We start from the raw sequence: 16,725 nt of genomic DNA on the forward strand, positions 1-16,725 counted from the left end.
AACGTGTCCGCATCATTCAACATTGCAGTGTAAAACAGCACATTTGTCAATATAAACAAACTTCAAATCATTATAGTTGCATATTACTTTCATATACAAAGTCTCCAAGGCAGTATTAGAAAGTATCCAGTAACAAACGTGTCCGCATCATTCAACATTGCAGTGTAAAACAGCACATTTGTCAACATAAACAAACTTCAAATCATTATAGTTGCATATTACTTTCATATACAAAGTCTCCAAGGCAGTATTAGAAAGTATCCAGTAACAAAAGTGTCCGCATCATTCAACTTAATTTAACAAAGTTGCGGCATAAAACAGCACCTTTGTCAAAAAAAACCCAGCATCAAATAATTCTAGTTGCAAATTACTGACACATACAAAGTCTCCTAGGCGGTATTAGAAGCAGAAGTGGGTAGTAACCCCCTACATTTACTCCGCTACATTTACTTGAGTAACTTTTGGGATAAATAGTACTTCTACGAGTAGTTTTTATGCAACATACTTTTACGAGTAGTTTTTATGCAACATTCTTTTACTTGAGTATATTTATAGAGAAGAAACGCTACTTTTACTCCACTCCATTTATCTACATTCAGCTCGCTACTCGCTACTTTTTTTTTTTAATCGATTTGTTAATGTTTGTTTTGGTTAATGACAGAGCTTCAAAGTAGGATCCACACATGCCTGCCTTTCACCAATCACATGCAGTCACTGGTGACGTTGGACCAATCAAACAGAGCCAGGCGGTCACATGACCCGACTGAAACAAGTTGAAAACGTATTCGGGTGTTACCATTTAGTGGTCAATTGTACGGAATATGTACTGTACTGTGCAATCTAATAATAAAAGTATCAATCAAGAAATCAATCAAAAGTGTAAAGGAAAAAAGACAATTTTTATTTCAACCGTACTTCCCGTCAAAAGCCTAAAGACTGATCGCACAGTTCCTGTCTTCACAATAAAAGCGCCGCTCCATCGCGCCTGCGCTAACAAAATAAGAGTCTCCGAAAGCCAGCACAAACAAGCTAGCAAGCTACGGAGTTTGCCGCCAATGTATTTCTTGTAAAGTGTATAAAAACCAATATGGAAGCTGGACAAATAAGATGCCAAAAACCAACGACTTTCATGTGGTATTGGACAGGAAGGAGGAACTTTTTTTCCTCCTCCATTTGAAAAAGTGGACGTTATCAGCACTAAAATGCAAGTCATCAGAATCAGGTAATACACCAACTTATATTCTTGTCTTCACGAAAGATAACAATCTATGTGTTAAACATGCATGTACATTCATTAAAACACCTTAAACATGTCAACAAAAACGGCAAAATAAATAAATACAAATTATATACTTTATATATGAGGTAGATCACCTCGACTTGGTCATTTATTAAGTAATTGATTAACGTTGAAAAACGTATTGGGGTGTTACCATTTAGTGGTGATTGTATGGAATATGTACTGTACTGTGCAATCTACTAATAAAAGTTTTAATCAATCAATCAATCAATGAATGCCTATTGAGCCTATGGTGCAGTTAAGTTATTGTGGCTCAATGTGCCTTAGTTTTTTTTTATTTTAATGTACTATTATTTAAAATATATTATTGTTTTAGTAGCCTAAGAGATATTCATGGCTCTGAATTTGCTCATTGCTATTTTTATGTTTTTGTGCATTATTTGTTGCCGTAATCATTAAACAAACAGGTTACTCATCAGTTACTCAGTACTTGAGTAGTTTTTTTACAACATACGTTTTACTTTTACCCAAGTAAATATTTGGGTGACTACTCCTTAATTTTACTTGAGTAATAAATCTCTAAAAGTAACAGTACTCTTACTTGAGTACAATTTCTGGCTACTCTACCCACCTCTGATTAGAAGGTACCCAGTAACAAAAGTGTCCGCAGCATTCGATGTAATTTAACAACAATGCAGCGTAAAATAGCACACTTGTCAATATGAGAAAGTCTTAAAATCATAGTTGCATATTACTTTCATATACAAAGTCTAGAAGGCAGTATCAGAAAGTATCCAGTAACAAACGTGTCCGCATCATTCAACTTAATTGAACAACATTGCAGTGTAAAACAGCACATTTGTCAATATAAACAAGTATCAAATAATTGTAATTGCATAATACTTATACATACAAAAGTATCCAAGGCGGTATCAGAAAGTATCCAGTAACAAAAGTGTCCGCATCATTTGACGTAATTTAACAACATTGCGGCGTAAAACAGCACATTCGTCCAAATAAACAGGCATCAAAACATTATAGTTGCATATTGCTTACACATACAAAGTCTCCAAGGCGGTATCAGAAAGTATCCAGTAACAAACATGTCCGCATCATTCAACTTAATTTATCAACATTGCAGTGTAAAGCAGCACATTTGTCAATACAAACAAGCATCAAATCATTATAATTACATATTGATTACACATACAAATATCAGAAAATATCCAGTCAATATGGGAAAGTCTCAAATAATCATAGTTGCATACTTTTTACACATACAAAGTCTCTAATGCAGTATTAGAAAGAATCCAGTAACACATGTGTTCGCATCATTGGACTTACTGCGTCATGAGACATTGTGACCACTAGGTGTCATCAAAAAACAATTACCACTCCAACTTAGACGGCATAAGTCCATTCCAGACAGTTAATAATAAATACATTTTGTCATACCTCCTATATGGCAATGGGTACTGAACCTGGTACTTTTTTTCCATGCTGAGCTATCAACTCCAGCAGCACTGAGAGCGGACTCAACCATACTACCTCCAAGTAATGTTGCAAATGACGCTCCGACCCAAGTAGAGTAAGGCTTTAAAGCAGGGGCGCTCACACTTTTTCTGCAGGTGAGCTACTTTTCAATTGACCAAGTCGAGGAGATCTACCTCATTCCTATTTATAATTTATATTTATTTATTTATGAAAGAGACATTTTTGTTAACAAGTTAATGGTGTTTAATGATAATACAAGCATGTTTAACACACATAGATTCCTTTCTTTCACGAAGACAAGAATATAAGTTGGTGTATTACCTGATTCTGATGACTTGCATTGATTGGAATTAGACAGTGGTGATGATAACGCCCGCATTTTCAAATGGAGGAAAAAAAAAAGTCCTCCTTTGTGTCCAATACCACATGAAAGTGGTTGGATTTGGCATCTCATTTGTCCAACTTGCATACTCGTTTTTAAACACTTTGTTATGAGAGTAGCATATGTGTGTGGCCCTTTAATGTCTGGCAGCAGGTGAGTGACGTCAGTGAGTGTGCGGGTGGGCAAGCAAGTGAGAAATACATTGGCATCAAACTCCGTAGCTTGCTAGCTTTCTGAGACTCTTATTTTGTTAGCACAGGCAGGATGAAACAGGTCTTTTATGGTGAAGACAGGAACTGTGCAGTCGCTCTTTAAGAGTTTTGACAGTAGGTACGGAGTCTCTAGAAATAAAATGTGTTTCTCCGCGTCCGCCCTGTTAGTCATTTTTTTCTTAAATATGAGCTCGCAGCAGCCGGCGTCATCTCACAAGATCCTCGGGTGCCGAGAATGTCAAACAACTGACGAAAGTGAAGTCTTGGTATGATTGATGATTGCTCATTTTTATGTACATTTTTTAATGCCTGGCTTGAGATCGACTGACACACCCTCCGAGATCCACCGGTCGTTCGCGATCGACGTAATGGGCACCCCTGCTTTAAAAGGTTTTAAAGTATTAACACTTTATAGGGCACGACAAAAGACTAGTTTATGGTGTTTTTACAGTATTAACACTTTATAGGGCACGACAAAAGACTTGTTTATGGTGTTTTTACAGTATTAACACTTTATAGGGCACGACAAAAGACTAGTTTATGGTGTTTTTACAGTATTAACACTTTATAGGGCATGACAAAAGACTAGTTTATGGTGTTTTTACAGTATTAACGCTTTATAGGGCACGACAAAAGACTAGTTTATGGTGTTTTTACAGTATTAACACTTTATAGGGCATGACAAAAGACTAGTTTATGGTGTTTTTACAGTATTAACGCTTTATAGGGCACGACAAAAGACTAGTTTATGGTGTTTTTACAGTATTAACACTTTATAGGGCATGACAAAAGACTAGTTTATGGTGTTTTTACAGTATTGTATTAACACTTTATAGGGCACGACAAAAGACTAGTTTATGCTGTTTTTACAGTATTAACGCTTTATAGGGCACGACAAAAGACTAGTTTATGGTGTTTTTACAGTATTACCACTTTATAGAGCATGACAAAAGACTAGTTTATGGTGTTTTTACAGTATTAACACTTTATAGGGCATGACAAAAGACTAGTTTATGGTGTTTTTACAGTATTAACACTTTATAGGGCATGAAAAAAGACTAGTTTATGGTGTTTTTACAGTATTAACACTTTATAGGGCATGACAAAAGACTAGTTTATGGTGTTTTTACAGTATTGTATTAACACTTTATAGGGCACGACAAAAGACTAGTTTATGCTGTTTTTACAGTATTACCACTTTATAGGGCATGACAAAAGACTAGTTTATGGTGTTTTTACAGTATTGTATTAACACTTTATAGGGCACGACAAAAGACTAGTTTATGCTGTTTTTACAGTATTGTATTAACACTTTATAGGGCACGACAAAAGACTAGTTTATGCTGTTTTTACAGTATTAACGCTTTATAGGGCACGACAAAAGACTAGTTTATGGTGTTTTTACAGTATTAACACTTTATAGGGCATGACAAAAGACTAGTTTATGGTGTTTTTACAGTATTGTATTAACACTTTATAGGGCACGACAAAAGACTAGTTTATGCTGTTTTTACAGTATTACCACTTTATAGGGCATGACAAAAGACTAGTTTATGGTGTTTTTACAGTATTGTATTAACACTTTATAGGGCACGACAAAAGACTAGTTTATGCTGTTTTTACAGTATTGTATTAACACTTTATAGGGCACGACAAAAGACTAGTTTATGCTGTTTTTACAGTATTAACGCTTTATAGGGCACGACAAAAGACTAGTTTATGGTGTTTTTACAGTATTAACACTTTATAGGGCATGACAAAAGACTAGTTTATGGTGTTTTTACAGTATTGTATTAACACTTTATAGGGCACGACAAAAGACTAGTTTATGCTGTTTTTACAGTATTAACGCTTTATAGGGCACGACAAAAGACTAGTTTATGGTGTTTTTACAGTATTAACACTTTATAGGGCACGACAAAAGACTAGTTTATGGTGTTTTTACAGTATTAACACTTTATAGGGCATGACAAAAGACTAGTTTATGGTGTTTTTACAGTATTAACACTTTATAGGGCATGACAAAAGACTAGTTTATGGTGTTTTTACAGTATTGTATTAACACTTTATAGGGCACGACAAAAGACTAGTTTATGGTGTTTTTACAGTATTAACACTTTATAGGGCATGACAAAAGACTAGTTTATGGTGTTTTTACAGTATTGTATTAACACTTTATAGGGCACGACAAAAGACTAGTTTATGCTGTTTTTACAGTATTAACGCCTTATAGGACACGACAAAAGACTAGTTTATGGTGTTTTTACAGTATTAACACTTTATAGGGCACGACAAAAGACTAGTTTATGGTGTTTTTACAGTATTAACACTTTATAGGGCATGACAAAAGACTAGTTTATGGTGTTTTTACAGTATTAACACTTTATAGGGCATGACAAAAGACTAGTTTATGGTGTTTTTACAGTATTGTATTAACACTTTATAGGGCACGACAAAAGACTAGTTTATGGTGTTTTTACAGTATTAACACTTTATAGGGCATGACAAAAGACTAGTTTATGGTGTTTTTACAGTATTAACACTTTATAGGGCATGACAAAAGACTAGTTTATGGTGTTTTTACAGTATTGTATTAACACTTTATAGGGCACGACAAAAGACTAGTTTATGGTGTTTTTACAGTATTAACACTTTATAGGGCATGACAAAAGACTAGTTTATGGTGTTTTTACAGTATTAACACTTTATAGGGCATGACAAAAGACTAGTTTATGGTGTTTTTACAGTATTGTATTAACACTTTATAGGGCACGACAAAAGACTAGTTTATGGTGTTTTTACAGTATTAACACTTTATAGGGCATGACAAAAGACTAGTTTATGGTGTTTTTACAGTATTAACACTTTACAGGGCACGACAAAAGACTAGTTTATGCTGTTTTTACAGTATTAACACTTTATAGGGCATGACAAAAGACTAGTTTATGGTGTTTTTACAGTATTAACACTTTATAGGGCATGACAAAAGACTAGTTTATGGTGTTTTTACAGTATTAACACTTTATAGGGCATGACAAAAGACTAGTTTATGGTGTTTTTACAGTATTGTATTAACACTTTATAGGGCACGACAAAAGACTAGTTTATGGTGTTTTTACAGTATTAACACTTTATAGGGCATGACAAAAGACTAGTTTATGGTGTTTTTACAGTATTAACACTTTATAGGGCATGACAAAAGACTAGTTTATGGTGTTTTTACAGTATTGTATTAACACTTTATAGGGCACGACAAAAGACTAGTTTATGGTGTTTTTACAGTATTAACACTTTATAGGGCATGACAAAAGACTAGTTTATGGTGTTTTTACAGTATTGTATTAACACTTTATAGGGCACGACAAAAGACTAGTTTATGCTGTTTTTACAGTATTAACGCCTTATAGGGCACGACAAAAGACTAGTTTATGGTGTTTTTACAGTATTAACACTTTATAGGGCACGACAAAAGACTAGTTTATGGTGTTTTTACAGTATTAACACTTTATAGGGCATGACAAAAGACTAGTTTATGGTGTTTTTACAGTATTAACACTTTATAGGGCATGACAAAAGACTAGTTTATGGTGTTTTTACAGTATTGTATTAACACTTTATAGGGCACGACAAAAGACTAGTTTATGGTGTTTTTACAGTATTAACACTTTATAGGGCATGACAAAAGACTAGTTTATGGTGTTTTTACAGTATTAACACTTTATAGGGCATGACAAAAGACTAGTTTATGGTGTTTTTACAGTATTGTATTAACACTTTATAGGGCACGACAAAAGACTAGTTTATGGTGTTTTTACAGTATTAACACTTTATAGGGCATGACAAAAGACTAGTTTATGGTGTTTTTACAGTATTAACACTTTATAGGGCATGACAAAAGACTAGTTTATGGTGTTTTTACAGTATTAACACTTTATAGGGCATGACAAAAGACTAGTTTATGGTGTTTTTACAGTATTGTATTAACACTTTATAGGGCACGACAAAAGACTAGTTTATGGTGTTTTTACAGTATTAACACTTTATAGGGCATGACAAAAGACTAGTTTATGGTGTTTTTACAGTATTAACACTTTATAGGGCATGACAAAAGACTAGTTTATGGTGTTTTTACAGTATTGTATTAACACTTTATAGGGCACGACAAAAGACTAGTTTATGGTGTTTTTACAGTATTAACACTTTATAGGGCATGACAAAAGACTAGTTTATGGTGTTTTTACAGTATTAACACTTTACAGGGCACGACAAAAGACTAGTTTATGCTGTTTTTACAGTATTAACACTTTACAGGGCACGACAAAAGACTAGTTTATGCTGTTTTTACAGTATTAATGCTTTATAGGGCACGACAAAAGACTAGTTTATGGTGTGCTTGCTGTCTAGACACCAGGTCTTGGACTTGCGACTAACTGGGACTTGGATGTGATAATAAAAACTGTCCAGCACTTGTAATGAGCTCATTTTTAAAAGTTGATTTTCAAAAACATGATTTAAATAACACCAAAGTAGTGAAAATCCCGCTTTGAAGGCGTTAAAGCGCTGTACAAGTAACCATTGTTCTCTTTTTGACTTCAACTTAAATAAAAGTGTGTACGATATTCCTGCTGATATCATAGTGGTATCAAACGTGGAAAAGTTGTCATCTCACCTTCTCAGTGCCCGTGGTCCAGGGAGCCTCCCTCACCACAAAGCCCTTGGACGGTCCGCGATGTTCATCCATGGACGAAGCTCCGCCCCCGGATGACCTCATGTAGGCCTTGCCCTCGTTCTCCACGATGTCCGCCATCTGACAAGAGCGGCAGCGTTAGCGTCACGGTGCCCCTTTTTGTGCCTCACCTTCTCTCGCCGCGCTCGCTCACGTATTCTTCCTCCAGGTTGAGGAGGTGGTCGATGGCTTCGTCCACCAGCTCGGGACGCCCGGTCACCGTCACCAGGTCGGGGTCCGCGGCTCCGCTCTGAGGAAACCTGAGATCCACCTGCGGACAAGGCGGACGCGGCGTGACTGACAAACTGAGCGTGGAAGAGGGAGGAACAGGAGCAAGATGACGTGGTAAAGATGTGTATCGTTGTCGCTGAGGTGGGAATGACACACCTGACAAAAGTCTTCATTTAATAAACTACAAAGCCCAAAAGCAGTGAAGTTGTCAGGTTGTGTAAATGGTAAATAAAAAGAGAAAACAACAAATCCTTTTCAACTTATATCTTGTCTTTGCAGTCCATTCAATTGAATATTTCATCTTCACACTGAAATATCAACAACGTGGCTTTGCGTCGTCTTGCTGAAATAAGCAGGGGCGTCCATGATAACGTTGCTTGGACGGCAACATATGTTGCTCCAAAAGCTTTATGTACCTGTCATTAATGGTGCCTTCACAGATATTGTCATGTTGTTTACAAAATGTAATGATGTCAACAGGGATTTCATTCAGCTCTAAGTTTCATTTAGAGCTTCTTATACTGATTACTGCTTTGCGAGCTTCAAGCACAACTGTGGAGTGGGAACTTTTTCAGGTGACTACCTTTTGAAGCTCATGGAGAGATATAACTGAAAACATGTTTTATATTCTAGTTTCTTTAAAATAGCCACCCTTTGCTCTGATTACTGCTTGGCATTCTCTCCATGAGCTTCAAGCACACCTGTGGAGTGACAACTTTTTCAGGTGACTACCTCCTAAAGCTCATAAAGAGAATGCCAAGATTTTGCAAAGAAAAGCAGTCATCAGAGCAAAGGGTGGCTATTTTGGATTTTTTTTGTCATGGAAAAAGTAAAATAATAAACATGCATCCACTGTGTACTCATATGGACTTTTATTAGGACAATACACCAACAACGTAACGAGTATAATTTTATTTAATTTTTCTTTTGAATGAGTGTAAATGGGGGAGGGAGTTTTTTTGGGTTGGTGCACTAATTGTAAGTGTATCTTTGTTTTTTATGTTGATTTAATAAAAAATAAAAAATAAATGTATTCTGCGGCCCGGTACCAATCGGTGGTTGGGACCACTGATTTACCTCATTCACATAAGAGACTAGACGTCTAATATTTCATGGGATTTAGCGATTAGGAGTGACAGATTGCTTCGTTAAACCAGGCACCTTCTCAGTTGGTTATTTATGCCTCATATAACGTACACTTATTCAGCCTGTTGTTCACTATTCTTTATTTATTTTAAACTGCCTTTCAAATGTCTATTCTTGGTGTTAGGTTTTATCAAATACATTTCCCAAAAAAATGCTACTTATACTCTAGTGCAGGGGTGCCCACACTTTTTCTGCAGGCGAGCTACTTTTCAATTGACCAACTGGAGGGGATCTACCTCATTTATATATATCATTTATATTTATTTATTTATGAAAGAGACATTTTTGTAAACAAGTTAAATGTGTTTAATGATAATACAAGCATGAGTAACACATATAGATGTCTTTCTTTCATGAAGACAAGAATATAAGTTGGTGTATTACCTGATTCTGATGACTTGCATTGATTGGAATCAGACAGTAATGATGATAACGCCCACATTTTCAAATGGAGGAGAAAAAAAGTTGTCCTTTCTGTACAATACCACATGAAAGTGGTTGGTTTTTGGCATCTAATTCATCCAGCTTCCATACACTTTACAAGAAAAACATTGGCGGCAAATTCCGTAGCTTGCTTGATTGACATTCACGGCACCCGAGGGTCTTGTGAGATGACGCTGGCTGCTGCCACTTCATTATTATGAAAAAATGACAGAGAGGAAGGCCAGAAACACTTTTTATTTCAACAGACTTTCGCGCCGTCCTTTCCGTCAAAACTCTGCACATTTCCTATCTTCACAATAAAAGCCCTGCTTCATGCTGCCTGCGCTAACAAAATAAGAGTCTCGGAAAACTGCCGTGCACAAGTGATGTGCACACCAGCTTTCTGAGGGATCGCTTGTGCACGCCATTTTTCCGAGACTCTGTATTTAGTTAGCGCAGGCAGCATGAAGCAGGGCTTTTATTGTGAAGATAGGAAATGTGCAGTCGGCCTTTAGAGTTTTGACGGAAGGTACGGCGCGAGAGTCTGTTGAAATAAAAAGTGTTTCTGGCCTTCCTCTCGGTCATATTTTCATAATAATGATCTTGCAGCAGCCAGCGTCATCTCACAAGACCCTCCGGTACCGTGAATGTCATTTAAGTGACGTCTTGGTGAAGATTGATGATCACTCATTTTTAGCTCTATTTTTTTTAAAAGCCTGGCTGGAGATCGACTGACACACCCCCCGCGGTCGACTGGTAGCTCGCCATCGACGTAATGGGCACCCCTGCTCTAGTGCGACTTTTACTCCAAAAAATAGGGTAGTTTGTTTATACATAAAACAAAGCAACAAAAATAAAACTTTATATGCAGTGTTATTTCATTTTAAATTTCAAAAGAGTTTTGTGGCTCCCATTGTTTTCTTTAATTTGTGAAACGGGTCAAAACGGCTCTGAGTGGTAAAGGTTGCCGACTACTGGTCTATTCTGGTGCGTCTTATTTATGAACAAAGTTTTTAAATAGGCCATTCATTTAAGCTGCGCCTTATGGACTAAGTACATCATGTAAAAAGAGGATTCTTAGGTTTTTATTCCAATTAGGGTCCAATAAGCCCCAATAGCAAAAAAAAAAAAAAATCATGTAAACAATAAGGGTGTAACGGTATGTGTATTTGTATTGAACCGTTTCGGTACGGGGGTTTCGGTTCGGTGCGGAGGTGTACCGAACGAGTTTCTACACGAACATATGAAGTCGCCGCCTAAATTAAAGTCTTAACAAGCTGCTCTGCTTTCTGCCTTTGTCTCCTACACAGCACCCAGCATTGTCCCACCCACACAACCATCTGATTGGTTACAACCATAGCGGTAACAGCCAATCAGCAGTGCGTATTCAGAGCGGCAACAACCAATCAGCAGTGCGTATTCAGCGCGCATGTTGTCAGCGCTTCAGCGTCGAGCAGATAGGTGTTTAGCAGGTGAGCATAAGGCAGCGTACTCTCCCCAAATGATAATAAACACCTCCCAGTCAACTACTATAAGCCCATTGACCTTCTAGAACCAAACTGCAGCTCAGCTTACTCACAGTCCTGACTTGAGGGTGAAGGCTAATTAGCTTTTAGCGTAACGTTAGCTCATTTTGCGGTGTGTGTGTGTGTTACGGACAGTGTTGATTGAGCTGTGTTGAAGCAGTAAAAAAGGACATTATGTTAAATGAAGAGTTTCTGTCTCTGATAGTTGCTATAATAATGTAAATGCATCATTAAATGATAAATGAGTTGTACTTGTATAGCGCTTTTCTACCTTCAAGGTACTCAAAGCGCTTTGACACTACTTCCACATTTACACATTCACACACTGATGGAGGGAGCTGCCATGCAAGGCGCTAACCAGCACCCATCAGGAGCAAGAGTGAAGTGTCTTGCTCAGGACACAACGGACGTGACGAGGTTGGTACTAGGTGGGATTTGAACCAGGGACCCCCAGGTTGCGCACGGCCACTCTCCCACTGCGCCACGCCGTCCCATTAAGCCTGCATGAACTCCATGATGTTCAGGGATGAAGGGATGAATAGTCTCTCCTATTGCTGTTGTACTATTTTTTCAGCAATAGTTACATTAATCATTAGTAATGTAGCAGCCTAGTTTTGAATGGCAGGGTCTCTGCTATCACATGTTGATAAAAACACAACATTTACATAACAAAAATCAACTACAGGCTTCCCAAATGCTGTAATAAATTGATGAGTTGACTCAAAACTGTTTAATGTTGCACTTTTTATATGTAGAAGAAACGTTTTGTCATTTTATTTAATCTAAGCAACAACTTGAGCCAGTTTAATGTTGATTAACGTGGGCAGAATTATTATCCATCCATCCATCCATCCATTTTCTACCGCTTATTCCCTTTTGGGGTCGCGGGGGGCGCTGGCGCCTATCTCAGCTACAATCGGGCAGAAGGCGGGGTACACCCTGGACAAGTCGCCACCTCATCGCAGGGCCAACACAGATAGACAGACAACATTCACACACTAGGGACCATTTAGTGTTGCCAATCAACCTATCCCCAGGTGCATGTCTTTGGAGGTGGGAGGAAGCCGGAGTACCCGGAGGGAACCCACGCATTCACGGGGAGAACATGCAAACTCCACACAGAAAGATCCCGAGCCTGGATTTGAACCCAGGACTGCAGGACCTTCGTATTGTGAGGCAGACGCACTAACCCCTCTGCCACCGTGAAGCCCCAGAATTATTATAGTGTTCCCAATGAGGGACGGCGTGGCGCAGTGGGAGAGTGGCCGTGCGCAACCCGAGGGTCCCTGGTTCAAATCCCACCTAGTACCAACCTCGTCACGTCCGTTGTGTCCTGAGCAAGACACTTCACCCTTGCTCCTGATGGGTGCTGGTTGGCGCCTTGCATGGCAGCTCCCTCCATCAGTGTGTGAATGTGTGTGTGAATGGGTAAATGTGGAAGTAGTGTCAAAGCGCTTTGAGTACCTTGAAGGTAGAAAAGCGCTATACAAGTACAACCCATTTATCATTTTTATTTATAATGTTAAAAAGATAAAGTCATTGTTTACAAATTTGGTAAATAAAAAAACACAATTTAATATTTTGTTGTTTTCTTACTGTACCGAACCGTGACCTCTAAACTAAGGTACATTTTTGTGTACCGTTACACCCCTAGTAAACACAGCTTGGGCCCCTTAAGAAGTTAAAGTCAACAAACACTTGCTGCTCTATCAGAGAGTTTGTCTCACACACCTTGAAGTCATCCATGATCCTGCGGATGCCCTTCCCCTTGGCGCCGATGATGCGCGCGTGGACTCTGCTATTCAGAGTGATGTCCTCCGAGATCATCTCCTCCAGCTCGTCCACGATGGCCTGGATGGCGTCACGAGCGGCTATGGCTTTGTGCTCATACCCTGTAATGGTAATCTGGTCCTGTAGCCAGGTGGGGTGGAAGAAAAAACGTCAAGGCCAACCAACGCTCCCTGGGAGATCATGACGTTAATACCTGGTTGTCGTCATTCTTCTCCGGCAACAGGATGTTGACATCGTGCTCGGTGCGGATGTTTGTGATGATGGCACCTTTGCGGCCGATGATTTTGGGGTGATATTTGGGGTCCACAGTGATGGTCAGTTTAAAGCTCTTGAGTGCCTGCAGAAGGGAGTTGGATGTTTCTCACAGCTCTGACACCAGCAAAAAGGGAGCCAAGGTGGAGGAGATACCCACCCGTTCCTCCTGCTCGACCTGCAGCTCCTTGACGCGATCCAACAGTCCTTCTCTGGCGCGGTCCAGGTGATTGGCCAAGCCGGTGACGGCGATTTTATCGGACTGCTGCTCAGGAGCAGGCACTTGAATGTTTACCTGGGGAAATGCTCACCTTAGAGCAGAGCTGGGCAAACATTTGGACTCGCCAAGGTGTACGTGTGTATTAGGTTTGTACTAGTATGAATCCTATTTGGTACAATGCCGCCTCTAAAAAAGTACCGGTCAATTGCCGGTTTTACGAGCAGAGTAGCATGTTTGGCAGCGCGCGCACACTGAGTATTTACAAGCAGACAGTGTGTAGACAGAAAAGGAAGAATGGACGCATTTTGGTGTAAAAAGTGAAGATAAAGGTGAAATTATAACACTGAAACAGGAAGAGCTGCTTTAAAGACATGGCTGGCTAGCTAGCGGCTAACGTCCATTCGCAGTGTTTTAGCTACTTCCAAATCACAAATCCTGGCCTCCATGGCGACAAATAAAGTACGTTTCTTACAAGTAGCATTATCACTGGAGGACAAGGAATAGCTAAACATGCTTCACTACACACCGTAGGAGGATACGATAGTTTACTGTTCCTGAATGTAAACAAATGCCATTGGTGGATCTACACCAGAGATCTACTGTAATGATACCAAGTACAAGAGCGTGTCTAGTCAATACTAATATGATTACATCGAGATTTTTTATCATCACAGTGCTGTTTCAAAAAGTAGCAACCATGGTGAGATCCCAAACTTCTAGCAGACACGTCTGGTTTTTTTATTCACTCACTCATCCGCATCACCTTTCACAAGTTAAGGAATTTGAATGCACTTTGCGCAGCCCAGTAATCGTTTTTTCAATTATAATACAAAACCCACAAGCAGTGAAGTTGTCACGTTGTTTAAATGTTAAATAAAAAGAGAATACAATGATTTGTAAAACCTTTTCAACTTATATTCAATTGAATAGACTGCAAAGACAAGATATTTCATGTTCACACTGACAAACTGTTATTTTTGCAAATAATCATAAACTTAGAATTTAATGGCAGCAACACATTGCAAAAAAGGCATTTTTACCAGTGGCCTTTCCTTTTAACAACACTCAGTAAAGGTTTGGGAACTGAGGAAAGACATTTTTGAAGTGAAATTATTTCCCATTTTTGCTTGATGTACAGCTTAAGTTGCTCAACAGTACCCCTTCTCATATTTTAGCCTTCATACATTTTTAAATGGGAGACAGGTCTGGACTACAGGCAGGCCAGTCTAGTACCCGCACTCTTACTATGAAGCCACGCTGCTGTAATACGTGGCTTGGCATTCATTGTCTTGCAGAAATAAGCATGGGCGTCCATTAAAAAGACATTACTTGCTACAACGTCCACAGTTTCCAAAACCAATTTGAAACATGGACTCGTCAGAGCACAAAACACGTTTCCACTTTGCATCAGTCCATCGTAGATGAGCTCAGGCCCTGCGAAGCGAGTTTCTGGGTGTTGTTGATGAATGGCTTCTGCTTTGCAAAGTAGAGTTTTAACTTGCACTTACAGATGCAGCGACCAACTGTAGTTAAGGACAGTGGTTTTCTGAAGTGTTCCTGAGCCCATGTGGTGATATCCTTTACACACTGATGTCGCTTTTTGATGCAGTACCGCCTGAGGGATCCAAGGTGCGTAATATCATGGCTTACAGGCAGTGATTTTTCCAGATTCTCTGAACTTTTGGATGATATTACGGTGCGAAGATGGTCAAATCCCTAAATTCGTTGCCATAGCTGGTTGAGAAACGTCGTCGTCAAAGAATTTGCTCAGGCATTTGTTGCCAAAGTGGTGACCCTCGCCTCGTCCTTGTTTGTGAATGACTGAGCATTTCATGGAAGCTTCTTTTAGACCCAATCATGGCACCCAACTGTTCCCAATTAGTCTGTTACCTGTGGGATGTTCCAAATCAGTTTTGAGATAAGCATTCCTCAACTTTCTCAGTCTTTTTTGTCACTTGTGCCAGCTTTTTTGAAACATGTTGCAGGCATCAAATTTTAAATTAGATAATATTTCAAAAAATTTAAGTTTTATAGTTCGAACGGGCGGCATAGCTCGGTTGGTAGAGCGGCCGTGCCAGCAACTTGAGGGTTGCAGGTTCGATTCCCGCTTGTGTCATCCTAGTTACTGCCGTTGTGTCCTTGGGCAAGACACTTTACCCACCTGCTCCCAGTGCCACCCACACTGGTTTAAATGTAATTTAGATATTGGGTTTCACTATGTAAAGTGCTTTGAGTCACTTGAGAAAAAGCGCTATATAAATATATAATTCATTACAGTTCGAACGTTAAATATCTTGTCTTTGCAAATCATTGTATTCTCTTTTTATTTACACAACGTGACAACTTCACTGCTTTTGGGGTTTGTATTTTTATTATGGTGAGAAGCTAAAAATAGAGATCAAAGTTCGGATAACTGTCCAGCCTCGAAAGCAACATACCTCGAATTCATCCATCATCTTGCGAATTCCACTTCCTTTTTGTCCGATGATGTAGCGATGAAGCTCAAAAGGCACTGAGACCTCAATAGTGACGGGAACCAAAGCCTGAGAAGAGTGTATGTAGACACATGACCATTTAGGGGAACGTGCCCGCCAAAATAAAACACACTTTGGATTCCAACCTTCAGTGCTTCTGCAGCGGCCTCGCAGCGCTCCTGGCGGCCGGAAATCACAATCAGGTCACACTTTTTAGGCGTGTTGGGATCCACAGCCTCTTTCACTTGACCGTTGGCCTCGCCGTTCTCCTGGATGGCGTCTGCGGCTGAAGGGAAAGGTTTGAAGACATTTGAAAATGACCTGAAGCCTCAACACAACATGGTCTGTTACTAAAAAAGTGCCCGCTAAAGTCGATCCAATCACGATTCCGAATCGATTGTTAAAAAGGCAATTTTTAGGCCATCACAGTGCGTGCAGGAGGGTTGTCCGGTAACCCTGTACTAGTACAGTATCGCAGTACTAATGAATCCAAAACAGTACTATACGCTGAAAGGTAGCGGTTCCTGTTCATGACATTGCTGGTTCCGAGCATGTTCGGCAGCGCGCGCACACAGAGTACATACAAGCAGACAGTGTGTAGACAGAAA

The 16,725-nt window shown here is 39.2% G+C and overlaps 1 protein-coding gene across 2 annotated transcripts in view; it reads right to left on the minus strand.

Moving 5' to 3' along the window:
- LOC133543701 (vigilin-like) overlaps positions 1 to 16,725 on the minus strand; it is a 74,939-nt gene that overhangs the window by 2,222 nt on the left and 55,992 nt on the right. For both annotated transcript variants that reach the window (XM_061888417.1, XM_061888415.1), the window contains exons 21-27: positions 16,264 to 16,403; positions 16,082 to 16,186; positions 13,584 to 13,718; positions 13,365 to 13,508; positions 13,112 to 13,291; positions 8,209 to 8,325; positions 7,998 to 8,135 (exon numbers count right to left, since the gene is read on the minus strand). In XM_061888417.1, the coding sequence (XP_061744401.1) occupies positions 7,998 to 8,135; positions 8,209 to 8,325; positions 13,112 to 13,291; positions 13,365 to 13,508; positions 13,584 to 13,718; positions 16,082 to 16,186; positions 16,264 to 16,403 (959 nt within the window). The remainder of the gene's footprint in view (positions 1 to 7,997; positions 8,136 to 8,208; positions 8,326 to 13,111; positions 13,292 to 13,364; positions 13,509 to 13,583; positions 13,719 to 16,081; positions 16,187 to 16,263; positions 16,404 to 16,725) is intronic.

The sequence above is a fragment of the Nerophis ophidion genome, linkage group LG26 (assembly GCF_033978795.1).
Source record: "Nerophis ophidion isolate RoL-2023_Sa linkage group LG26, RoL_Noph_v1.0, whole genome shotgun sequence".
Taxonomy (NCBI): Eukaryota; Metazoa; Chordata; class Actinopteri; order Syngnathiformes; family Syngnathidae; genus Nerophis; species Nerophis ophidion.